Consider the following 26,509-nt stretch of genomic DNA (forward strand, 5'->3'; position numbering starts at 1 on the left):
GAGGCAGCGATCGCGGCGGCGAAGGACCGGAGCAAATGGGAATTATGGCTGCAGCAGCACCGGGAGGACGCCCTGCGTCGCCGGGAGGGTGCTGGAGCGACGACGGCCGACGGGACCGGCGGCCATGATGAGGGTGGCAAGTGCAGCCGGAGGGTGCTGGAGCCGCGATTGAGGGTGGTGCAGGAGACGGAGGGGCGCGCAGTGGCGGCAGTTGCAGCGGCGCAGGACCGCCGGCGCCGGAAGCGCCGGCTGGACGCCCGTCGGCTGCCTTAGCCTCTCGCAGCGGGAGGACGAGGAAGAAGACGCTGCTACAGTGATGCTACAGTGCTCCCCTCAATTATTGCAACAGTACCAGTAACGGGCTATTGCAACAGTACCAGTAACGGGCTTCAAGTGTGTATACGTAATGGTCACTCACTCACGTTACCAGAATGGAACATCGGTAACGGGCATTAAAGTCCGTTAGTCATAATTGAGATATTCGTAACGGTCATTACCCGACCGTTACGATTATTTGTATTTTTAGTAACGGACGTTAAGAGACCATTACGGATTATGACATTAGTAGTAACAGTTGTATTTAAGAACCGTTACGGGCTGAATCCAAGTAACGGTCGTACTAAACGCCCGTTACCAATGTTACTTATCAGTAACGGGCGTTGTGGTGGCGTGGCCGGGCTCGGGCATGTCAGGATTATTGGTAACGCTCGTTGTTCTGCGCCCATTACGGATGTCCTTCTCTGTAACGGGCTTCTAGCGTCCGTTACCAATGCCGTGTTACCTATTTGAGGTTTTTACGTAGTGTATTCGACACTTGTTTGGAGCAAAAGTTAACCACGTGACATACACCAACACTATGTTAAAGCTTAGATCTACAACAAACACTCTAATTATTATGGCACATCCAATAGCCGTAATGATATTAACCCAAAACATGCAAATAACCCCTTCGTTTCTCATGTATTCCTACTGCAGTCGACATTTCCCAACCCTTCCTGCACTCCAGTCCTTCCCCCAACGACCCCGCCGTGTGGCGGAGGCATTCGAGCCGACGCGGCGACTCCACCCCGTCCCCATGGCGACCACCCGCCGTGCGTCGCGCTTCCCCTTCCCCTTCGCCGCCGCAACCCTCCTTCTTGTGCTACTTCTCGCGGGCGGCGGCGCGGCGGACGACGCCTCCAGCGACGACGACGCGGGGGGCCCGCGGACGCCCGGCTGCTCCAACAAGTTCCAGCTGGTAACGGCCTGCTCCCCGCCCGTGCTTTCTCGATTTGCTCTACCTTTCTGATTAATTGGGTCTCTGCTAGCACTTGTGAGTTATGGTTTTGCCAAAGGCTTGTAGGTTGTAGTTCGGTATATTTGAGATCTGGGTCGTGGTTTGATCGTGACATCGTGTAGATGCGGATTTATGAATCTACCTGCGTAAGAGCTGATCAGTGTTTGTTTTAGGATTTAGTGAGCTCAACTGAGAACTGAAATACTGAATTGTGCTATGGACAGTGCCCTAAATAGTGCAACCATGCTTTGTAGACCGTATTGTAGGAATTCAGTGGTGAAGTGAAATGCTCTCAAGTCTACCATTAGTTCATCGATCTCATTTTTTCCTGACCTTTTTTTTCTCTCTCTCGAATAGCCATACCCTATTCGCTTTCTGACTCTCCAGCTTATCTCCAGGTTAAGGTGAAAAATTGGGTGAATGGGACTGAAGGTACAACTGTTGTTGGCTTAAGTGCAAGATTTGGAGCCCCCTTGCCTAGAGATATGCAAGAAGCTCAAAAATCATTTGCTATCCTCACAAATCCATTCGACTGTTGCTCCAACTTGACATCAAAGGTTTCACTTTGACACCACCAATAATAGGCTTGCAAATAAAGTTATTTTATTTTCAGTGGACATGTTAGCAGCATAATCCTAGTAAAGAGAGCATGTATGCTATTAGTATGCTCTAAGCTAAATCTTATCACTGCAGTTAACAGATTCTGTTGCTTTAGCAACACGTGGGGAATGTGCTTTCACTGCTAAAGCAAAGACTGCTCAGGCAGGTGGTGCGGTCGGTTTACTAGTTATCAATGATGATGAAGGTATAACTTTGTCCAATAGTAAGATATTCCAAATGTCCATGGGTTCTTTTCCAGAAAGTAATCCATCTCGTTTTTTTAGAGCTTTACAAGATGGTTTGCAGTGAGAATGACACTTCTATTAATGTGACAATACCTGTTGTCATGATACCACAGTCAGCAGGAAAGAAGTTGAAGGACTTCCTAGATCATGGAGCAAGTGGTAAGTTATTCATTAATTATCCTTCTCTTGTAAAGTGCATCATGATTCCTTTTTTCCTTTTACGTCATTATGGTGGTGGTGAAGGGCGGGCCTGGTGCAAGCGGTAGAGTCTTACTGCCTGTGTCCGGAAGGTCCCGGGTTCGAGTCGCGGTCTCCTCGCATTGCACAGGCGAGGGAAAGGCTTGCCACTGACACCCCTTCCCCAGACCCCGCACAGAGCGGGAGCTCTCTGCACTGGGTACGCCCTTTTTTTTATCATTATGGTGGTGGTATTTTGTTATTTCGAAATTAGACAGATGATTTGTTTTTTGCCATAGGAAAATTTCTTTTGCTTTAGATATATGTTGCTAAATGTTTCTTGAACTTGTGCCTGGCAAACCTATGATATCATTTAGTAATCATATTATAAGGTAGTACTCTTGAGTCTTGATGATACATCAACTTAAACCCACATCATGCTCAACATTCACAGTATTGCATGAATTTTCTTCATCTTTTTTTTGCATAAGATAGTTATTCTGTAGCTCTATACTGTTATTGTTGGTATTGTCTTGAGTGTTTGTTTGTATGCATCCCTGAACAACCCTTAGGTCAATGTTGTTCTAGGCGCAAGGTGGCAATGGGGTGGCACCTAACACTTAGATGCTTATTAAGCTTGGAGTGGTGCTAGATGTCTAGGTGGCCAATTTTAAGGGCAAACAAATTAGTGACAGAAGAGTCCATCCCACTTTACAAGTTAAACGCCTGATCCAAGCAGATCGATTTGCAATGTTGTATGACCAGACCATGTGTTGATTATAACCAACTAGTATTCACAACAATGTATGCTACTTTTTTTTTCTCGAACACGCACGGGAGCTGTGTATCTTTGTATTAAGAGAGAAAGAGTGGTCCAATTACAAGAAAACATTCCCCACCTTAGACTGATGTGAGGAACATCAAGGTCTATGTGAAACTATTACAAAAAAAAACACAAACAAAGGACCAGACCAACAAGACCAAGCCACTAAGCTTGCACCGCCACCATTTCAAGGCACAGGGTAGTAAGCCCCCTTGGCCCCCAAAAATTGCCATAGGTGGGATTCATCTTTATAAGCTTGAATTGCAATCTGCAGATTTGGGGCCATCCCATGAAAAACACAAGCATTCCTATGCTTGCACAGGATCCAGGCTCCAAGGGTACATAAGGAGTTAAAACCTTTTCTGTGTTGCTTCTGGACCCTCTTCTCTGATCTTTTCCACCATTCAGCAAAGGAACTGGATCTGCTGCTAGGCATCAAATGAGCAAAGTTTGAGGGCTGCAGAATAGAGAAGCAGAATTGCCATGCAAAAACTGGGCAGTCTCTTCATCTTGGTCGCAGATAGGGCAACATTCCGGATGTTGGAGACCTCTTTTTTGCAGTCGATCTGCTGTCCAGCAGCGTTTCGGAATGGCCAGCCAAACAAAGGTTTTGCATTTACCTGGAGCCCATGATTTCCAAAGTCACTTCCACGATTTAAAGGAGATGGAGCCAACAAAAGTTTCCTGTAGGCTGATCTAGTCGAGTATTGACCTGAAGCTTCAAATCTCCACCGATGAATGTCATCTGTGTTGTTCAGGATAAAGCTTGACAAAGTTTACCAAAGCTCAAGGTATTCCACTGGACCGTGCCAATGGAGTGCACCTCTAATGTCTGTATGCTCCTGCAGCGCTTCACTCACAGTTCTCAGTTTTCTTACTCTCCAGGGTACACACTTAAAAACATTCGGTGCCAAATTCTCTAGGCAGCATCCATTCAGCCAACGATCAGTCCAAAAGAGAGTATTCCTTCTATTGCCCAATGTAGTTTTGACCGATATAACAAACATAGCAGCTGTGTTGAAGTATACCGGAATTTGTAGACCACCCAAGGCCGATCCGGTCTGGTCTTCTCTAACCAAAGCCACCGCATTTGAAGAGCCCACCCCATGATTTCGAGGTTCTGGATATCTGGCCCCCCTAGATCAATGGGTCTCATGACCTTTTCCCAAGCCACTAAGCAACTGCCACCATTAGTATCTTTTCTGCCTGTCCACAAGAATCCCCTTGAAGTTGTGGGTGCCAGGATGGTTGTCGTCTCGCCTCCTCCCCCTCCCGGCGTCCCCTCCCCACCAGCCCCACGCCGACGTTCACTTCGAGCCCGGCGGACACCACCAAGGGAACGACCCCCGGCCGGTCGTTCCCCCTCTCTTCCCCGGCGCCAGGAACCTCTCCCCGTTCCTCCTCCTCCGTCGCTATTTTTTCTACCGTGGGACGCTCGAAGTCGCAGCGCTGGTGCAACGATTCCCCTCCCACCGGCAAGTCAGGCGGCGGCGCACCGTCGTTCGTGGAAGTGCTCCGCTTGGGCACGATCCCGGCGGCGGCCTCGATGTCTCCCCTCCCCGGCGCTACCCGTCAGTTGGCGGCCTCGATGGCCCCTGACTCGGTTCAGTTGGCCTCGGCCTCCGCAACTCCTCCACGCCCGGCACCTCGCATCGTCCTGGCGGAGGACGGGCGCGACCACCGGATGTTTGAGGCAGCCTATTGGCCTCCTCCCCGAGGATCCCCGGCCTCAGCGGCTGGTATGGCGGCCGAAGAATTCTGTGGCTGGAAAAGGGGCGCCTCCCGCCGCAACCACCCCGGCCGCGCTGGGCGATGCGCCGGCGGCTCCCCACGGCCGCAATAGGAGGTGTCGGGTTCGGAGGAGACGCAACACTGACCCGGTGGCGTCTGAGGACGCATCAGGCGATGACGACTTAGAGCTTGCTCCTGCTGTGTCCAGCGGTGGCGAGGATCGGCCGGCTGCCTGCCGTCGGCCTTGTAAGATTCTCGATCGATCGGAATCCATCTCGCAGCGGGAAGATGGGCTCGCTACGGCCTTGGTCGTCACGGTGCTCAGTGGCAATGCCGACTCGATCCTCACAAGCTTGGCTAGTAGGTTTGAGATCGAGGCCTCCTCTCTGGCCCTAAAGCGTTTTGGGGAGAGGAGGTTCCTCTTGATCTTGCTGAACGTCGAGACGGCGGAACGTGTGTTCAATGGCGGGCGTCCTTTCACCTGCACTTTGCCGCCTCTCCGGCTGTATCTCCGGCGATGGAGTCGCCTTCTGGACTCCAAGGCGGCATCTCTGTCGACACCAGTCGAAGTTGAGCTTCGCGGCATCCCTGCCCATGCCTGGGAGCTGGCGATGGCAGAGTTGCTCCTCAGCGATTACTGCTGGATAGCCGGTGTCCATCCTGATGCGGCGGACACGTTCAAAGTGATGGCCTTGAGCTCTCGCCCGTCCTTGAGATAGTTGAGCCACCAATAATGGCGGAGGAAGAACGTCCTCCCGTAAAGCGTATGCTAGTGTATTCCATCAAGACAGCGATCACCCCGGCCGGTTCGACGTCGCGGCTGGTGGATCGTCCGGCCCCGCCTCCGGATGCTGATGGCGGGCGGCGGCGGACTGGGAGACGGCGCTCTTGTTCACCTACGGCGGACGCGGCGGCGCAGAGAACTCCTCGGGCTTCGGTGCACGACCGGTTGGGCCCACGGCCAGCGGCGGGGGCCACGTGGTTCCACGAGGATCGGGTGCCTCCTCGCGCGGCGTCCTGGATGGCCCGGCTGCCTTATCTCCACGGCCGGCGTCTTTACTTCCCGGCGTGCTCCAGGAGCAGGATGCTTCGGGCACTGGAGCGTGAGTGCATGCGGTGGAGGCGGTTGAGGTGCGCGGTTCCCAGCTTGATGCCTCTTCGGTGATCGGAGGCTCCTCAGTAGATGGGGATGTGTTTACTCCGACAGTTGGAGTGACGGCGGGCGCTGAAAGTTTGTCTCCGGCCCCTCGTGGGCCGTTGAGCGAACGTTCGCCTGCTGGGCCTCCTATTGGGCGTGAAGTTGCAGCCCAAGTCGAGAACATTGCTGTAGCAGAAGATGCAGTCTCATCACTGCTGGCCTTGGAGGCCGCTGCGACGGCTGCTCCTCCCACCATGTCTGCCGGGGAACTCAAGGTCTATTTCAGACGCAAAAGATGCCCACGAGATCCTCCACCAACTACAGTTCCACAGCAACCACATGCGACCGCTGCTCCTCCTCCACCTTCCCCTCATACTCTACATGACATTGCAACATCGGCACCGGAAGTTCAGAATCAAGCAGCCTTGAGCAGGGAGGAATTGATCACCGGGCTCACTAAGAGAGTTGAGGGGCTGGTGGCTCAGCCTCCGCCTGTTCAGAAGCGGCGGCCAAGAGCACCTCCCCCTACATCAGCCCCACGAAGAAGCCGAAGAAATGCAGGACTGGGTGCAGAGTTCGCAGGTATTCCTTACAACACGGGAGCCCGTAAGACAGTGATACGCTCTCTTGATATCGCGCTAGAGCAGGAGCATGTTGATCAGAAGGTCCTAAACGACTACGCTAAACTCTTTGGGCATCCTCTCTCAGAATCCCACGTTCAGGCCTTAGCGGCCCTTTTTGGGTGGACTGTACCCGTGGAATACAGGAATGTTAGTGCTGCGATCCAGTGCTAAACATGGTTTCTGGGTCGTTTTTCATACAAAGCTATTTAATGGACCCTTCTAAAATAGCAATCTGGAATGTGCGAGGGCTAAATTCAGTGGCTCGTCAGGATTCAGTGCGATCCTTAGTTGAATCTACCAAGGCAGACATTGTTTGTCTTCAGGAAACAAAAATGGAACACCTATCTCAAAGAATTGTGCTCTCGGTCTTGGGCTCTACTTTCAGTCACTACATCTCTGTCCCCTCCGTTGGAGCAAGCGGGGGCATCCTCGTGGCGTGGACGCATGATCTAGGACCTGCTCGCTCTACTAGAGTGGATACTTACAGTGCTTTAGTGCAGTTCCAGCCGGCTGATAGAAATCCTTGGTGGCTTACGTGTGTGTACGGGCCGCAAGGTAATGAGGAGAAGATTCAATTTCTACAGGAGCTGCGTGCAATTCGTTCAGCTTGCTCTGGCCCTTGGGCTGTGTTGGGGGATTTCAATCTTATTTATAAAGATGAGGACAAGAACAATGCAAACCTCAACCGCGCGATGATGGGTCGCTTCCGGAGAACTTTGGATGATTTGGCGCTAAAAGAGCTGCCCCTTACCGGCTGCAAGTACACATGGACGGGTGGTGGGACTCACCCAACCCTGAGCAAGCTTGATCGAGTTTTTTGCTGTATGGATTGGGAAAATGAGTTCCCTAACTGTTTACTACAGAGTACTGCTTCTATGGATTCCGACCATTGCCCACTTATATTGGGTCTTGGCGACTTGCTACCTGGGAAGGGTAGATTCCACATTGAAGCCTTCTGGCCTCAACTTGATGGTTTCTAGGAGGTGGTCGCAGATTCTTGGAATTCGGTGGAAGCAAGATACTGCCCTTTGGAGACACTGTCTATGAAGTTTAAAGCCCTCACAAAAGCCTTGCAGAGCTGGAGCCAGAAGAAGATTGGACATCTCAAAACACAGCTTGCTTTGGCCAAGGAAATTACCCACCAACTCGAAATTGCACAAGATAGTCGGCCTTTGTCGGACAGTGAACAGTGGCTGCTATTTTCTCTGAAGAAGCATTCACTTGCCTTGAGCTCCCTGCAGAGGACAATGGCCCGGGTTAGATCAAGAATTGGATGGTTAAAGGAGGGGGATGCAAACACTGCCTTGTTCCACTCTCAAGCTAGACATCGCAAGAGGAAAAATTCATCTCAAAACTGATCTCAAACGATCAGGTGCTTACCAGCCATGAGGAAAAGGCCTCTGAAATTTTCTCCTTCTATGAAACGCTGCTGGGATCTTGCGAACAGAGGGAAAATTCGATCAACTTAGATAATCTGGAGCTCTCTCACCACAATCTATCTGACCTCGAGTTGCCCTTCAGTGAGCAAGAAGTGTGGAATACTATAAAGCACTTACCTTCTGACAAGGCACCAGGGCCTGATGGCTATACGGGTCATTTCTATAAGATGTGCTGGAATATTATTAAACCCGATGTGATGGCGGCATTGGCTGCAGTACAAAGTGGAAATTTTAGGAACCTTCAACTCCTTAACACAGCCCTGCTAACTTTGTTGCCCAAGGAGGATGCTGTCATGGTCAAGGATTTTCGGCCAATCAGTCTTATTCACAGTTTCGCCAAACTAGTTACTAAGCTGGTGGCTAATCGGTTGGCCAGCAAGCTTAATGAAATGGTGGCAGCAAACCAAAGTGCTTTTATCAAGGGCCGCTGCATTCATGACAATTTTGTTCTAGTGCAACAAACTGCCAAATTCTTGCATCAACAGAAACAGCCCCGTATACTTCTGAAGCTTGACATATCCAAGGCATTTGACTGTCTCATGGCCTTTCTTACTGGAAATCCTAGAGAAAAGGGGTTTTGGTCCTAGATGCTGAAACATGATTAGTGGGTTACTGGCCTCTTCTTCTACTCGTGTCCTTCTTAATGGAATTCCTGGGGAGACTCTATTTCACCGGCGTGGACCGAGGCAAGGTGATCCTTTATCGCCCATGTTATTTATTCTAGTCATGGACGTTTTCAACAGTATTGTGAAGAAGGCTAATGATGAAGGATTACTGCAACCGTTGGCAGCAAGAAATATACACCATCGGGTTTCTTTGTATGCTGACGATGTGGTTCTTTTTCTCTGACCGGTTGCTACTGACTTGCACTTGGTTGAGGACATATTGTGGCTATTTGGGTCGGCTACTAGTCTTAAAACAAATATACAGAAGAGCAGTGTCTTGCCCATTCAGTGCTCTGAAGATGATCTATTGGTAGTACAAGCTCACCTCCCTTGTGAGATCCAGAACTTTCCGTGCAAATACCTTGGCCTTCCTCTTTCTATCAAGAAATTGACCCGGTCTCAACTCCAACCAATTATTGACAGAGTTGCGGATCAGCCCCCAGGATGGAAAGCTGACATGTTAAATCGGGCGGGAAGGGCTATATTGGTTCAACATGTTCTCACGGCAATGCTAATCTATGTGGCCTCTGCCTTGGACCTGCCTCTTTGGTGCTTAAAGGCCATTGACAAGATTCGTCGGAATTTTCTATGGCGGGGCAGGAAGGAGGCTAATGGAGGGCATTGCTTAATAGCTTGTCCTAAAGTCGCTAGGCCCAAAGAGCTTGGAGGACTGGGCATTTTAGACCTGCAGCGATTTGGTTGGGCTCTCAGAGTGCGTTGGTTGTGGCTTGGCAAAACTGAGCCGGAGAGGCTATGGAGCTCCTTCCCAATTCCAGTGCACAACTGCGCCAAGTCTCTGTTTGCTGCTGCTGTACATTCAGAAGTTGGCAATGGAGCAAACACAAAGTTCTGGACAGACAGGTGGCTGGATGGATGTTCCATTGAGATGTTGGCTCCCAATTTATTTGCTTGTGTTTCTAGGAGGAGAGTCAACAAACGAACTGTACAGGAAGCTTTGACAAATGATAAGTGGCTGGAGGACATCCAAGGCCACTATTCAGTGGTGGTTTTATCTGAATATCTTGATATTTGGGCACTAGTTCAGGAGGTGGTGTTACAATCTGATGTGGAAGACACTCACAAATGGCGTTTTGAGGCTTCAGGGCAGTTCTCTACTAAATCAGCATATGAGGCCTTTTTCAATGGGTCGGTTTTCTTTCAGCCTTGCAAACTGATCTGGGGATCATGGGCGCCAAGGAAGTGCAAGTTTTTCTTATGGCTAGTTGCCCACAATCGCTGCTGGATGGCGGATAGACTTGCTCGCAGGGGACTACCTCACCCAGAGCACTGCCCCCTCTGTGAGCAGGAAGATGAGACGATCAATCATCTCCTCTCAGCTTGTGTGTTTGCCCGCCAGTTTTGGAATGAGTGGTTTTCTGGTTTTGGTCTGCAAGAACTCACCCCACAAGCTGACAATGTGGATTTCTACGCTTGGTGGCAGCAGAGTAGCGACCGATTGCACACAAGTTTACAACAAGGGTTCAACACCTTGGTTGTGCTTGGAACATGGAGTATTTGGAGGACTAGGAATGATGTGGTGTTCAATGGGGCTGCTCTCCTCCTTGCACGGGAGGAAGCTGAATTTTGGATGCTTGCAGGTGCTAAAGGTCTTAGTGCCATGGTCGCTACTAGGCTCCCCAACTAGCTGTTGGTTGTGAGCTTGTTTGGTCTCGTTGTTTTTTGGAGCGTGTGTGAGTGTCCGTGTCAGTGTGTGTGTGTGTGTGTGTGTGTGTGTGTGTTGTGTGAGTGAGTGTGGTGTAAGGCTATTTGGCCAAAACTCTCCTATTAATGCAATGATATGCAGCTCCCCTGCATATTCGAGAAAAAAAAACAAGAATCCCCTTCTGATTTTATCCATAGATCGTAAGAACCATTTGGATACTTTGATAGCAACCAGCAAGTAGATGGGAATGGCAGTGAGCACAAAACGTACCAAAACAGCCCGACCTGCTAAAGTCATCAGTGAAGCTTTCCACCCTGGCAGCTTGTTGCTATTTTTTCAATCCAGGCTAACAAATCACATCTTCTCAATTTCTTGTCGGATATTGGCAATCCCAAATATGTGGTGGGGAAGTTAGAAGTTGTGCACTGTAAAGTGGTGTTAACCTCCTCCGCAATTGCCTCACCACATTGTATGGGGATCGCACAATTCTTATTTAAATTAGTCTGTAGCCTGGAAGCCTCACCGAAAATTTGCAATATATTTTTTGTGAGCTGGAGATCCTCTCTATCAGAACTGATGAAGAGTGCCACATCATCTGCATAAAGGTTTAGTGGGCCCCTTTTTAGAGCTAAGTCAGTGGGGACGTCCTTCTCCCCTGATTGATTTTTTTTTACTGGCGTCTTCTAGGATTGCCAGAAAATTACTCTTATCTTTACTCCTTTATGATAAAATGGTTTCTCATTGTTTTTTTGGTTGTATTCACCCACCCTATCAATTAACGAGTTTGCTGAATTGAATGTGTTTGTGGGTGTACGATGCTCTGGAGTAAATATAGGAAAGATAGATTGCATATGAATCGTGGGGTGTATTGCATCGAGCCTCGAGGGTGTATATATAGGGGGTACAAGACTTGGGGGGCAAGAAGCCTCCCCGAGATATATCCTATACTACCAAACTTACTCTTAACACCCCCCTGCAGTTGTAGCAGTAGCAACACAAATGGTCAGATTGGAGAACATTGGAGATATCCTCCGCAGTCGGAACGCCGGTGCGAAGCTTCGACTAAAGTGGAAACCAGTGAGTAGCTCATGCAGATGATAAGCCCCTTAAGCCGAAGTAGCCGAGGTGGAGGTGGATATGGTCGAAGCCGTGGCGAAGGGCGTGGGTCCGAATCATCAATGTAGGCACTCGAGTACACAAAATCAGCAGCTTCTTGTCGATCAGCTCAGCAGGACGATAAACTGATTGCGCGATGGTAGACGGTGCAGCTGACAAGCGCAAAAACGTCTTCCTTCAGCAGCATCAATGGCGGTGTCTGCGAGTTGGCGGCAGTAGGCCTGGACTCGGACCCGGAGCCAGTGTGACGAAGCGGACCAGCAGCATGGGTAGCACCAGCTCCTGAAAAGGTGGTGACACTGGCAGTGATGGCCTGATTACGAGTGTCGGCGCTGCAGCCTGGGAAGGTGCAGCAACAACCTCGTCCTCGGAAGTGTCGACGATGCAGCGATGACAAAACGGCAGGGCGAAGCTAACCCGATCTCTGATCGGAAAAAAAGAAACACAGCAGCAATACTTGGGGGCAAGAAGCCTTCCTGAGATATATCCTGTACTACCAAACATACTCTAACAGTGAAATCTTTCATTATGAGTGTTTCAATAAGGACAGCTGTTTGTGTTGGCTGTTAGTCCTGTAGAGATGGTGACTAGTCTAAGTCATATGTTCATTTTGAGTTAATTATGCCGTATCATTTTATGCATAGTAATATGGACAATCTTCTTTTTCTGCAGTGGAAGTTCAGTTATATTCACCAAATCGACCTATTGTGGACCTTTCAGCATGCTTCCTGTGGATAATGGCTGTAGGAACCATAGTCTGTGCTTCACTCTGGTCTGAACTTGTTGCATGCGAGCAGGTTGATGACCGTTATAATCAGCTGACCCGAAAGGTTTGGACTTTTGTGCCTTGCCTATGCTGACCTGAAGTGAATGGACTTTCATGTTGTTTCTATTTTTTATGTGCATTGCTTCTGGCACTCAACATTTATAATCTCAAAATCGTAGGAACATTAATACAATATTGGGTGAAGTAGCTAGAACTCAGTACTTGTATGAGTAGGTTGTTTGGAAGGCACATTTCTGTGCTGCTAGCCAATGTATCTTGTCTAGGAAGAGAAATGAGTTAAACGAGACATGCAATCTACAACATATGTGTCATGGTTAACTCTTGTTCTATCTTTTGTAAAATTTTCGCAGAATAATGGCATCATAATGCTCAATGACCTTGTTATAACTTTGAGTTTTGATGTGAAGTGCTTCACATATTCTATAGCAACTGTATTTTTGTGAATCATCATTTTGTTCTTTTTTTTATGAACCCTGCAGTTTGTATATAGTATTGTAGCTAGACAGTAGTCATATGCTCTCTGACAAATTTATCCTTTGAATATTAAACAGGATGGACCTAACACGGGAACAAACTATAGAGAAGATAAAGAGATCTTTGAGATCAGCGCCAAGGGTGCTGTTGTTTTTATTATAATAGCTTCAGTTTTCCTCCTCCTCCTGTTCTACTTCATGTCATCTTGGTTCGTTTGGGTCCTAATTGTATTATTCTGCATTGGTGGTATTGAGGTATTGCCTCCTTTGAGGCATAAAAGTAGCTCTACTTTTTGTTAGCGAATGTTGAAATATATTTTTTCTCATTCATTGAGAAGTTTGCCCAGAGCTTTATGGTGAGTTGTTTCTCGCAGGGTGTGCATGTTTGCTTGGTCACACTTCTAGCTAGGTACTAAATAAACTAACTGTGATAAAGAAATTCAGTCAATGCTCTTCTCTATTTTTATATCCTTATCATATATGCTTTTCATCTTACAGGATTTTCAAGGATTGTGGGCAAAAGACTGTACAACTTCCCTTTCTTGGGGAGGTCTTAATCATATCTGTTGGAACTGTACCATTTTGTGTGGTCTTTGCAATTCTCTGGGCTGTGTATCGGCATGCTTCATTTGCTTGGATAGGCCAAGATATCCTCGTAAGATAAACTTACTGCCAATGCTGTTCTGTTTTTACTCTCTCCCTCCCTCCCTCCCTCCCCCCCACCCTCTCTCTCTCTCTCACACACACACACCCTCTCCCTATCTCTCACCCTCCCCCTTGCCCCCTCGCCCTCTCCATCTCCCTCGCTTGCTATGTTTTCCTCCCTAGAATTGGAGATAAGTTTCCATACTTCTCTTCAGTAGCATATGAAACTGAAAGAGATTGAATTGTATGGAAATTGTTGATTGATTGATTGAGAGATACACAGGTTAAATATATAGGGATGAGCAGATCTTGGGGCTAAAGGAAACCCAGAATCAGATCTCCGCACGACTCTCTAACTATATCTCCCTAACCAAACATAGGGCCGGCCGGCTTATACATGCCTGGCGCAGGACCCAAACACACGTGTAGGCCGGCCATACAAGCCAGGCACATGACCCTAACAAACAAGCACATACATCAACTGTCTAACATGCCCCCGCATTCAAATCATCGGGTGACCGAACATTTAGTCTAGACCGAAATTTCGTGAAGACTAACGAAGGCAGCCCTTTGGTGAAAATGTCGGCGAACTGAGATGTTGGGACATGAAGGACACGCACATCACCAAGTGCAACACACTTCTGCACGAAATGGAGATCGATCTCCACATGCTTGGTGAGCTGATGCTGAACGGGATTTGAAGACATGTAGGCAGCGATGATGTTGTTAGAGTACACCAAGGTTGTCTTGGGCAAAGGAGTGTGCAGCTCAGACAAAAGTTGGCGTAACCAGGTGGATTCAGCAACGGCGTCGGCAACAGCTCATTACTCAGCCTAAACCCTAATACTGCATTGGAGTGGGAGACAATATTCTGACGCTTGGATGACCAGGAGACCAGATTGTCACTGAGGAAAACTGCATGGCCCGAAGTAGACTTGTGTGTATCTGGACAGTCGGCCCAATCAGCGTCAGAGTAGACCACCAAATCTGACTGAGTAGAGGGGCGCATAAACAGACCCATATGCAGCGTGCCACGGACGTAGCGAAGAATCCGCTTCAGAGCGGCGAGGTGAGGTTCTCGTGGATCATGCATATGAAGGTAGACCTGCTGAACCGCGTAGGGGATATCTGACCTGGTGAAAGTGAGGTACTGGAGAGCTACGACAAGACTGCGAAAATCCGTAGGATCGAAGACTAGATCACCATCAGCTGACAGTTTTGGGTCCAGGTCCATAGGCGTCGAACAAGGCTTGCAATCTGCCATGCTGGCCCGCTCAAGGATCTCAATCATATATTGCCGTCGAGTGAGAGAGACCTGAGCTAACGCTCTGGATCTGCATCCCAAGAAACTGATGAAGGTCACCGAAATCCTTCATGGAAAATTCTTGCAGAGGAGCAGTGAAGGTGTGTTGTATAAGACCAGCAGAGGAAGCCGTCAGGATAATATCATCAACGTATAGCAAGAGATAGACCACATCCTCGCCACGATGGTAGATAAACAGAGAAGTATCTGACTTAGCTTCAACAAAATCAAGCTGCAGGAGATGTGAGGCAAACCTGCTGTACCATACACGAGGTGCCTGCTTAAGACCATAAAGAGATCGATTAAGCCGGCACACATAATTTGGGTGTGCAGAATCCTCGAAACTAGACGGCTGGGTGCAGTAAACTGTCTTGGATATATTGCCTTGCAAGAAAGCATTGTTGACATCAAGCGGATGAACAGGCTAGGAGCGCGGCAGAGCTAGTGACAGAACAGTTCAAACTTAGCAGGCTTGATCACCTGACTGAAAGTCTTAGCAAAATCAACACCAGGACGTTGAGTGAATCCACAAAGAACCAAACGGGCTTTATAGCGCTCAAGAGACCCATCAACTTTGAATTTTTTGCTTGAATACCCATTTGCCTGTGACCACATTGGACTAGGGCGGTCGAGGAAGATCCCATGTGTGATTAGACAGAAGGGCAGAGTACTTAGCTTCCATTGCAGCACGCTAATTTGGATTGGTGAGGGCGGCGCGGTATGTCCGAGGAACCGAAGATAGCAGTGCGGCCTTGTACAGCGACGACAGGCGAATGCCACGCTTGGCCCTAGTGACTATGCTGTGCGATGGGTCAAAGGGTCGACCTGTACGGCGCCACGGGGTAGGTGGGCCGGAGGCAAAGCAGCCGGCACAGCAGTGAGAGATCCAAGCTGGGCGTCGGGGCAGTCGTGGCGGGGGCAGGTGCAGCTGCGACAGGCGCAACTGGCTGGACCAAAGGCACGGGGCACTGGGAGCACATCACACCGAATCGTCGTGGCGGCGGAACATCGCCAAAGGCGATGGGATCAGGCGCTACAGGGCATGATCGGTCGAGCACTTGGAGCACACCAGGCGTTGTGGATGTCGTGGGTGATGCCAGGGCCGCACGTGGCGCAGCAAGAGATGCCGAGGCCGCGCGTGGCGTAGCTGTGCAGCAGGAGATGCCGAGGTAGGAGCCGCGCGTGGCGCAACAGGAGGTACAATGTTGGGTGATGCAGCAACTGCGCGTGACCGCGTATTACTATCATGGATGGTACTTGTAGGCAACAGATGTGGTGACGGTGGAAAAGGAATAGCCACTGGATTAGTAAACTCCTAGAAATCAAAATCTGCACGTGAGGGAGAGGAAGAATGTTCCGCGAAGGGAAAGTACTCCTCAAAAATCACGTGGCATGAGATGATGATTCGATTCGTGTGGCGGTCAAGGCAAAGGTAGCCCTTATGGTGGAGATAATAGCCAAGGAACACACACAAGACAGAGCGAGGAGAGAGCTTATTAGCAGCGATGGCGGATAGGTTTCGGTAGCACTTACAACTGAAGACACGCAAGTGGTCATATGACCGTGATTTCCCGAACAGGGAAAGGTGCGGCGTAGAGAAATTGAGCGTCTTGGTGGGTAGAATATTTAGAAGGAATGTGGCAGTGCTAAGAGCGGCGGCCCAAGACCTTGGGGGAATGCTAGCCTGAAAAAGGAGGGAGCAAACGACATTATTGATGGTGCGAATAATGTTAAGCTTTACTGTTTTGAGGCGAGGTGTAGGGACAGGACATGCGCAAATTGATGCCATTGGCGAGGAAGAAGTTGTCAAACTCCTAGCCGTAGTCGCATTGAATGCCCTGTGAAAGTGAATATGGCTAGGAATTGTAGATGCATTCCAAGGGGCAATAGCCGGTTACATATATAGGCAAGGAACCCTAATGGTTTATAGAATACCACCAATCAAGGGATCCTGGCCATGTACATGAGAGCACCTAACCTAGGGCTGGCACACACATATAGTGTGGATGGAGGCCAGGCGCCATGGGCCCGGGAGGGCCGGACCAAGCACAGCCCAATACGGGCATACATATCCTCTAACACGCCCCCGCAGTCTGATCGGTAGTATCGCAAACGTTCAGACTGGACCTGAACTCAGCGAAGATCGACGAAGGGAGGCCATTGGTGAAGATGTCGGTGTACTATGACGTGGTCGGCACATGAAGGACACGAACATCACCAGTAGCAACCCGCTCTCGGACGAAGTGGAGGTCGATCTCGATGTGCTTGGTGTGCTAATGCTGAATGTGGTTGGAGGACATGTATACGGAGCTGATGTTGTCGCAGTAGACCAGAATGGCTCGACGAAGAGGAGCGTGAAGTTCCTGGAGAAGCTGTCGTAGTCAGGATGCCTCGGCAACAACATTGGCGACGACGCGATACTCAGCTTCTGCACCGGAGCGCGAAACGGTCTGCTGCCTCTTGGAAGACCACGAAACCAGATTGTCACCGAGAAACACGGCATGGCCCGAGGTGGACTTGTGTGTGTCAAGACAACCAGCCCAGTTGGTGTCAGAGTAGACCACCAGCTCAGCCGACGAAGAGGGCCATAGGAGAAACCTGAGATGGAGAGTGCCCCGTATGTAGCGCAGGATCCGCTTGAGTGCAATGAGGTGAGGCTCTCGGGGATCATGCATATATATGCAGACCTGCTGAACGGCATAAGAAATATCCGGCCTGGTAAAGGTGAGGTATTGTAGTGCTCCAGCAAGACTCCTGAAATCTGTCGCATCCTGAACAGGAACTCCATCAGTAGAGAGCTTCGGGTTGCAGTCGACCGGAGTGGAGACAGGCTTGCAGTCAGCCATGCCAGCGCGATTGAGAATGTCAATCATGTATTGGCGCTGTGAAAGGAGCAGACCGTCACTGCTGCGCTGAACCTGCATGCCCAAGAAGTGATGTAGCTCTCGCAGATCCTTCATAGCAAACTCCCACTGAAGAGCTCCGATGGTACGCCGGAGGAGCTAAACAGAAGACGCGGTCAAGACAATATCATCTTACATAGAGAAGCAGGTAGACAGTGTCCGAACCATGGCGGTAGATGAACAGCGAAGTATCTGACTTGGATTCAACAAATCCCAAACTGAGCAGATGAGTGGCGAAGCAGCTATACCAGGCACGGGGCGCCTGCTTGAGTCCATACAAGGACTTGTTCAGGCGACAGACAAACTCCGGGTGAGAAGAATCCTCAAAACCAGCAGGCTGAGCACAATACACAGTTTCAGACAAAGTCCCATGGAGAAATGCATTCTTCACGTCGAGCTGATGAATGGGCCAGCGGTGGGAGAGAGCAAGTGACAGAACCGTGCGAACAGTAGCAAGCTTCACGACCGGACTGAAAGTCTCATCAAAATCGACACCAGGGCGCTGAGAGAAACCACGGAGAACCCATCTGGCCTTATATCGCTCGAGAGAACCATCAGCTTGGAACTTATGTTTGAAAATTCATTTACTAGTCACGATGTTGGTCCGCGGTGGACGTGGGACAAGCTCCCAAGTAGAGTTTTGCTGGAGAGCACGGAACTCCTCCATAGCAGCGCGCCAATTTGGATCGGCAAGGGCGCTGCGGTAGGTCTTCGGGATCGGGGACAATGGATCAGCATGGAGAACCAGTTGGGGAGGCATCCAAAAACCGCTCTTTGCACGGGTGCGCATGGCGTGGTCATTTTGACCACTGGCGTCCTCGGAGCAGCTCCCTTAGGCAGGGGTGGTGAGGACGAAGGCTTCGGCAAGGGCGCAAAGCCCGGCGGAACGCGAGGGGCTCGCCGGGTGTAGACTCGTTGAATGTCCCGCACGGGGGCACCCAGTTGGTGCCGGAGGGGACGCCAGCCGCCCGTGGCTACGTGGGGTCGGCAGGGGACGTAGTCGAACCGCCGGGGCCGCGTGTGGCAGCGCAGATGCAGTCGAACTGCCGGGGACTGCGTGTGGCAACGCGGCATCTGGTGCTGCCCGTGGCGGCGTGCTGGCTGCAGGAGGTGTGCCAGGACTGCGCTCGGCGAGCAATGGGCTTGAGCCAGCGGTAGGTCTACGCTCGGCGAGCAACGGGCTCGAGCCAGCGTAGCGGAGAGGTGTACTTGCAACCACAGGGGGCTGTGACGGTCCAACAGGAGCGACACAAAGTCAGTGCTATCTAGAAACTCGAAATCCGCGGGGGAGATGGGATGGGAATGCTGCTCAGGGAAAGGAAAGGAGGCCTCGTCAAAGATGACATGACGAGAGATGATGACCTTGTTGGTGACAAGGTCAAGACAGCGGTAACCTTTGTGATGAGCAGGGTAACCCAAAAAGACACACAAGGCTGAGCGAGCGGCTTGCTTGTGAGGAGCAGTGGCGGAGAGGTTTGGGTAGCACGTACACCCGAAAACATGGAGATGATCATACGTCGGCGTGGTGTCGAAGAGGACGATGTGTGGTGTTGCGGAGTCAGAATGTTTTAGTGGTTAGCAGGTTGAGAAAGTGGGTGGCGGTGGTTTGCGCTTCCACCCAGAAGGATGGAGGCGCTGATGCCTGAAACAAAAGGGAGCAAACAACATTATTTGTGGAACGAATAATGCGTTCAGCTTTACCGTTTTGGGCGGAGGTGTAGGGACAAGACATGCGCAAGTGGACGCCATGTGTCAGGAAGAACGTGCAGGCGTTGGAGTTGTCAAACTCTTTGCCGTTGTCGCACTGGACTGCCTTGACTGTGACGCCGAACTGAGTTTGCACATGAGCGAAAAAATGAGTGAGGGTGGTATATGTGTCAGACTTGAGCTGTAAAGGAAAAGTCCACAGATAGTGCGAGCGATCATCAAGAATAACGAGATAATATTTAAATCCGGACACACTGGCAACTGGAGATGTCCACAAATCAGTGTATGAGATCAAAATTATTTGACACACGAGATGATGATGCACTAAAAGGGAGGCGAACATGGCGCCCAAGCTGACACGCATGACAAATAGAAGACCCGCCATCACTGGAGCACACCGGGAGGATGGAAGCGAGCTTGCCGAAGGCTTCGCGACCTGGATGACCGAGGCGACGGTGCCAGAGGGAGGCGACGGAGGTGGCGAGCAGGGAGTGAGCAGCAGCCGGAAGGTGCAGTGGATAAAGCGCCCCGGAGATATTTCACCTGAGGATCAGTTTCCTGGACAGGAGATCCTTCACAGAACAACCAGAGGGGTCAAACTCCATAGAGCAATTGTTATCGGTAGTGAACTGACGAACAGAAATAAGATTCTTAATAAGTTGGGGTGAAACCAAAACATTATTAAGATGTAGGGATCTGTGGAGGTCAGTGGAGCCAGTCGCTGTGACGGGCAAGAGAGAACCATTACTGACAACAATAGAGGAGGGAGTGAAAGACTGGGGTGGTGAAGAATGAGACAGGGTTGTCAAATGAGAGGTCATATGAGAGGAAGCACCTGAATCAAAATACCACTCCGTGTTCTGAGGCTGGTTGAGCGTCATGGTACTGAACGTCGAGGCGAGCGACTGCTGGTCCAACGATGGAAGGCCAGCGATCGGGTTGTAGTAACCTGGAGCTGGTGCGGACCCCTGGCCAGAGTAGGGGACGCTGGGAGTCGGTGGAGTGGCCGAGGGTTGCTGTGGAGGCGCGGCAAGCAGCGCCTGCGGCTGCTGCTGTGCTGCTGCTGTGCTGCTGCTGTGGAGGGCGTGCTGGGGGAGGGCGGGTGCCCGACCACATCTGGATAGACCCTGTCCAAGGGTTCCAGTAGGTCGGCCAAGTCCCGGGCTACTGCTCCCCAGCACCGTGTGAGCAGCTCAATTTTCACTCTCATTGAGCTGAGAGGATGACACTCAAGTTGGGGAAGTTTTCTGGGTTTTTCTTCATTCACACTCACAATGCCATACTCTCCACGGGAGAGGTGGGTACATATTTATAGGCAGCCAGGTGCAGGCAGCCAAGGCACATGCCAAACTAGTCTAAGATGCTAGTCTAAAAGCTAAAACTAACTAGTCAAATATGCTGTCCTCTAAGATGCTGTCCTAGGGGCAGCAAGACCACTACGTGCTGCAGTAAGGAAAGATGCTGCAGCAGCCCCACAAAGACCACCAGTGCAGACTGTCCCTCAAGGACCATGTGCTGCAGCAAAGAGATGCTGCAGTGGTACAATGCTGACTAACCAGCAAAGACTTATCCATCATTCTCCCCCTAAGTCTTGCGCGTCGTCTTGTGGGAAGATTGGACCATCCTAGTCCTGGAGCAAAGCTCAAGAAACTTGATCCTCCCAAGGGGCTTGGTGAGCAGGTCCGCAAGCTGATCCTTGGTGTTGATGTAGCTCGCCTTGATGCTTCCTTCCTCCAAGCAGCCTCGGATGAAGTGATACCTCACCCGGATGTGCTTGCTCCGTTCGTGGAAAACGGGGTTCTTCGCCAAGGCCAGAGCGGACTTGCTGTCCACCCTGAGCTCCACTGCTCCAGTGTCTCTGCCGAGTAGATCACCAAGCAGTCGAGCGAGCCAGAGCGCCTGAGTCGACGCGGTGGAGGCCGCTATGTACTCGGCCTCGCAGCTGGACAAGGCCACCACCTGCTGCTTGACCGACTGCCAGCTAACGAGGCACTTGCCGAGGAAGAAGAGGATCCCGCTCGTACTCTTGCTGGTGTCGATGTCGCCGGCGTGGTCGTTGTCGCTGTACCCGACGAAGTGTGCCGCTCCAGGGCACCTCGGGTAGTGGAGACCGTGGTCGAGAGTCCCCGCAACATAGCGGATGATCCTCTTCACGGCCTGCTGGTGCTCCGTCGTCGGTCGCTGCATGAACCGACTAACGTAGCCGACGGAGAACGCCAAGTCCGGCCGTGTGTGGGCGAGGTAGCGGAGGCTCCCCACAAGACGCCGGTACTGAGTAGCGTCCACCTCCTCCGCCGTGCTGTCACGGCTCAGCTTCAACCTCTCCTCCATCGGAGTGAGAGCTGGGTTGCAGTCGGTGAGCCCAGCGAGCTCGACGACGCGCTTGGCGTAGGTGGTCTGTCGAAGTGTGATCCCGGAGTCGTCCTGGTGCACCTCGATCCCCAGGTAGAAGGAGAGAGGCCCCAGGTCGCTCATCTGGAAGGTGGCCTTCATCTCCTCCTTGAACGCCACCACCTCCGCATCCTTGGTGCCGGTGATCACCAAGTCGTCGACGTAGACACCCACCAGCAGCGCATTTCCGCCATTGCCCCGCCGGTAGATGGCCGCCTCGTGCGGGCTTTGCTCGAAGCCCATCCCCTTGAGCGTGGAGTCCAGCTTGGCGTTCCACGCCCTCGGGGCCTGCCGCAAGCCATAGAGGGCCTTGCGCAGACGTAGCACCTTACCCTCCTTGCCGGGGATCGCAAACCCCGGCGGCTGGTGCACGTAGACCTCCTTCAAGTCGCCGTTGAGAAACGCCGACTTGACGTCCATGTGATGGACACGCCAGCCCTCCTGGGCAGCTAGCGCAAGGAGGAGTCGCACGGACTCCATCCGTGCCACGGGAGCGAAGGCATCGTCGAAGTCGACTCCCTCCTGCTGCACGAAACCTCGTGCCACTAGGCGAGCCTTGTGCTTGACGACGGTGCCGGCCTCATCCCTCTTCAGCTTGAACACCCACTTAAGGGTGATCGCGCGGTGACCGCGAGGGAGATCAGCAAGCTCCCAAGTGCGGTTCTTCTCAACCGCGTCCATCTCCGACTGCATCGCGGCACGCCATGCCGCGTGTCCCTCGGCCTCTGCAAAAGACCGAGGCTTGCCGTCGTCGCACGCGAGGTGCAACTGCGCCTCCAGGTCGTGAGGCACCAGTCCCGGCACCTGCTGATCGCCGAGAAGGTCCTCCATCGTACGGTACCGCAACGGCTCACCGTCGTGGTACGCGTCGATGCGCTCCTCGTCGTGAGAGAGCGGAGTAGCGAACTCCACCGGGCTGTGAGCAGGTGCTGGAGTAGGCGTGCCCGGAGGAGTGGCTGTCGGTGCTGGAGTGCGCGGCGTCGTCGGCTGTGGTGGTACAGCTGAGGAACTCGGCGCAGCCGGAGTCATAGCTGAAGGGCGTGGTGCCGCCGGTGTGGCGGGCGCTGGAGTCGGTGGAGGCTCGGGGACCGGGGTAGGCACGCTCGGCGAAGAAGAGCTGCCTACTCCCCCAGCTCCCTCGAAGTGGACGTACTCGACGGTGAAGTCATCGTACGTCGGAGTCGAGCCGTCGTCCACCGCCTTGTCCCACGCCCATCCTCGCCCTTCGTCGAACACAACGTCGCGCGCCGTGCGCACACGCTGTGTCTCCGGGTCGAGAATGCGGTAGGCCTTCGAACCCGCCGCGTAGCCGATGAACACTCCCGGAGTGCTCCTGTCGTCGAGCTTGCCGATGTGGCCAAGCTCCTTGGCGAACGCGAGGCAGTCGAAGACCCGCAGGTGGGAGACCGCCGGCTTGCGCCCATGCCAAGCCTCATACGGCGTCATGCCGTCGAGTGCCTTGGTGGGCGAGCGGTTGAGGATGTAGACGGCCGTCACCACCGCCTCTCCCCAGAAGACAGTCGGCATCCCCCTCTGCTTGAGAAGGGCCCGGGCCATCCCCACAACCGTCTGGTTGCGCCGCTCGACGACGCCGTTCTGCTGCGGGCTGTACGGCGCGGAGTAGTGGCGCTGGATGCCCTCATCCGCGCAGTACGCCGCGAACTCGGCCGCCGTGAACTCGCCGCCGTTGTCGGTGCGCAGCACGCGCAACTTGCTGCCGCTCTCCGCCTCCGCAGCAGCCTGAGCACGCTTGATGGCGTCCGCAGCCTCTCCCTTGCTGCCGAGGATCATCACCCACATGAAGCGGGAGAGGTCGTCGACGAGCAGCAGGAAGTAGCGTCGTCCTCCCGGTGTGACCGGTGTCACCGGGCCACACAAGTCCCCGTGTACGAGCTCGAGCCGCTCCTTGGCTCGGAAGCTCGCCTGCTGGGGGAAGGAGTGCCGCCTCTGCTTCGTCAGCACGCAGACGTCGCAGAGCTGCTCCACGTGGTCGAGGCACGGGAGGCCTCGCACCATCTCCTTGGCGCCGAGCCGCTTCAGGGCCTCAAAGTGGAGGTGCCCAAAGCGCTCGTGCCACTGCCATGCCTCGTCGTCCCTGCGAGCTGCAAGACAAAGAGGCTGGGCCACCCCGATATGGAGGATGTAGAGGCGGTTCTTCCCGCGAACCACCCTGGCGAGAAGCTGGCGACGGTGGTCCCAGATGCGGAGGACCCCGCTGTCGATCACCACGCGGGAGCCGCTCTCATCGAGCTGCCCAAGACTGATGATGGAGTTCCGCAGCGTCGGGATGTAGTAGACTCCGGTGAGCATCCGGTGCTCTCCGGACTTGGCGGTGAAGATCACGGAGCCCACGCCCTTGATCTCCACGGCGGAGGAGTCCCCGAACCTGACGGAGCCACCTACGTCGACATCCAGGTCGGAGAAGAACTCCCGCCGCCCGGTCATGTGGTGCGTGGCGCCGGAGTCGAGGTACCAGCCATCGACCCTGTCGTCGTCGGAGCCGTTGCCGAGGAGAACTCGGGCACGCGGCTCGTCGAGGTGGAGTAGAGCGGTGACAGGCGGTGCCGCCGGCTGCGGCTCCATGTCCCCGTGGAGTAGGAACAGAGCCGGCTCGTCATCCGGCTGGGCCTCCGCGACGTGGGCTTGGCCCCCACGCCTCCGCTGCGGGCAGTCCCTGGCCCAGTGGCCGGGCCTGCCACAGTTGTGGCAGGCGTCGTCTCGTGCCGCCTTGGGCCTGTCAGCGGCGCCGCCCTGAGCATCCCCGCGGGCGCCACCCTCGGCGCGCCCTCGTGCCCCGGCTTGGGCACCTCCGCGCCCCTTTCGCGGCTTGCCGCGCTTGCGGCCACCAGTCGAGGAAGAGGGCTCCCCCCTCCTCCTGTCACCGCGCCGAGCCTCCCACTGCTCCTGAGTGAGGTGGAGCTTCCCACCGATGGAGATGCCTCCCGAGGGAGGCTGTGGCTCGTCGCTGTCGACGACCTTGAGGCGACCTATCGCCTCCTCGATCGTCATGGTGGAGAGGTCCAGCAGAGACTCGATCGAGCGAGCGGTCTGCCTGTACCTCTCGGGGACACAGCGGAAGAGCTTCTCGACGGCTCTCTCCTCGTCGTAGGTGTCGTCGCCGAACTGCACCACCTTCTGCAGCAGAGTGTTGAGACGGAGGGCGAAGTCATCAACATCCTCACCTGGCTTGAAGGCCAGGTTCTCCCACTCCTTGCGAAGTGCCTGGAGAGTGGTCTTGCGGGCGCGATCGCTGCCGATGCGTGCCGCAGCGATGGAGTCCCAGGCCTCCTTGGCAGTTCGCTTCTTGGAAAGCGTGAACTGCATCTCGGGCGGGGCTGCTGCGATGAGAGCATCCAGCGCCCGTCGATCCTCATCGTAGTCGACGTCGCCGTACCGGACTGCCTCCCACATATGCCGCACCTGGAGCTTCACCTCCATGACCGCGGCCCACTCGACGTAGTTGGTCTTGGTGAGGGTGGGCCACCCACCGCCGGGACCGACGTCCCTGACCACCGCCTGGAGGCCGTGGTAGCCGGGGGCGCCGCCGCGCGCACCCCAGCCAGGAGCGCCGCCACCCGCCCTGCGCGCCGCCGCCAGGGGCGCGGCCGCCGCCAGGGGCGCCGCCTCCGCCCTGCGCGCGGCCTCCGCCGCCGGGTGCGCGGCCCCCTGGACCGTCGCCGGGCGCACCGCCAGGCGCGCCGCCGTCCAGGCAGCCGCCGGGCGCACCACCAGGCGCGCCGCCGTCAAGGCCGCCGCCAGGCGCGCGGGCCCCTGGACCGCCGCCGGGTGCGCCGCCGTCCATGCTGCCGCCGGGCGCACGGGCCCCTGGACCGCCGCCGGGCGCGCCGCCGTCCAGGCCGCCGCCGCCGGGGTGGGCTGCTGCCCACCGCGCGGTCCGCTCCCGCGCTCTCTCCCTCTCCAACTCCTCAAGGTCCTCGTCGGCGGTGGCGTCGCCGGCGATGGAGCCGCTGAGGCTGCCGCGCAAGGTCTCAACCTCGACCTCCGCCGCACGCGCTGCATCCTCCGCCTCCTCTGCTTCCACCTCCGCCCTGGCCGCTGCCAGCTCCGCTGCAGCCAGCCTGGCCGCCCTCGCCGCTGCTGCAGCGGCTTGAGCCGTTGCTCGCCTGCGCTCCTCTGCCGCGGCGAGCTCGGCGTCTCGCTGGCGCCGTGCGCTCGAGGCGACCGAGCGCTGAGACGGTGCGTCGGACATGGCGCGCCTCCAAGGGGCTGTTGCGTGGAGAGGGGGAAGGGAACGGGGAAGAAGAGGCAGCCGGAGCTGCTGCTGCTGTTGCAGCGGCTGCTGCTGCTGTAGTGGCTGGTGCAGCTGCTGCTGCTGCGCTAGCTGCTGGTGGTGGTGGCTGGGCTGCTACCGCGGCTTGGGAAGGGGAGGAGCAAGAGATATCGAACCTACAGGACAGGAAAGTACGGCTCTGATACCAGATGCCGCGGCTTGGGAAGGGGAGGAGCAAGAGATATCCAACCTACAGGAAAGTACGGCTCTGATACCAGATGTGAGCAGCTCAATTTTCACTCTCATTGAGCTGAGAGGATGACACTCAAGTTGGGGAAGTTTTCTGGGTTTTTCTTCATTCACACTCACAATGCCATACTCTCCACGGGAGAGGTGGGTACATATTTATAGGCAGCCAGGTGCAGGCAGCCAAGGCACATGCCAAACTAGTCTAAGATGCTAGTCTAAAAGCTAAAACTAACTAGTCAAATATGCTGTCCTCTAAGATGCTGTCCTAGGGGCAGCAAGACCACTACGTGCTGCAGTAAGGAAAGATGCTGCAGCAGCCCCACA

General features: G+C 53.6%; 1 protein-coding gene across 1 annotated transcript in view; it reads left to right on the forward strand.

The window, feature by feature from the left end:
- The first annotated feature begins 975 nt into the window (after nt 1–975).
- LOC120644503 (signal peptide peptidase-like 2) overlaps nt 976–26,509 on the forward strand; it is a 58,385-nt gene continuing 32,851 nt past the window's right edge. The window contains exons 1-8 of the mRNA XM_039921129.1: nt 976–1,237; nt 1,675–1,833; nt 1,970–2,081; nt 2,161–2,280; nt 12,169–12,326; nt 12,835–13,011; nt 13,131–13,165; nt 13,255–13,411. Coding sequence (XP_039777063.1) covers nt 1,076–1,237; nt 1,675–1,833; nt 1,970–2,081; nt 2,161–2,280; nt 12,169–12,326; nt 12,835–13,011; nt 13,131–13,165; nt 13,255–13,411 — 1,080 coding nt within the window. The 5' untranslated portion in view covers nt 976–1,075. The remainder of the gene's footprint in view (nt 1,238–1,674; nt 1,834–1,969; nt 2,082–2,160; nt 2,281–12,168; nt 12,327–12,834; nt 13,012–13,130; nt 13,166–13,254; nt 13,412–26,509) is intronic.

This window comes from Panicum virgatum, chromosome 8K (genome assembly GCF_016808335.1).
Source record: "Panicum virgatum strain AP13 chromosome 8K, P.virgatum_v5, whole genome shotgun sequence".
Taxonomy (NCBI): domain Eukaryota; kingdom Viridiplantae; phylum Streptophyta; class Magnoliopsida; order Poales; family Poaceae; genus Panicum; species Panicum virgatum.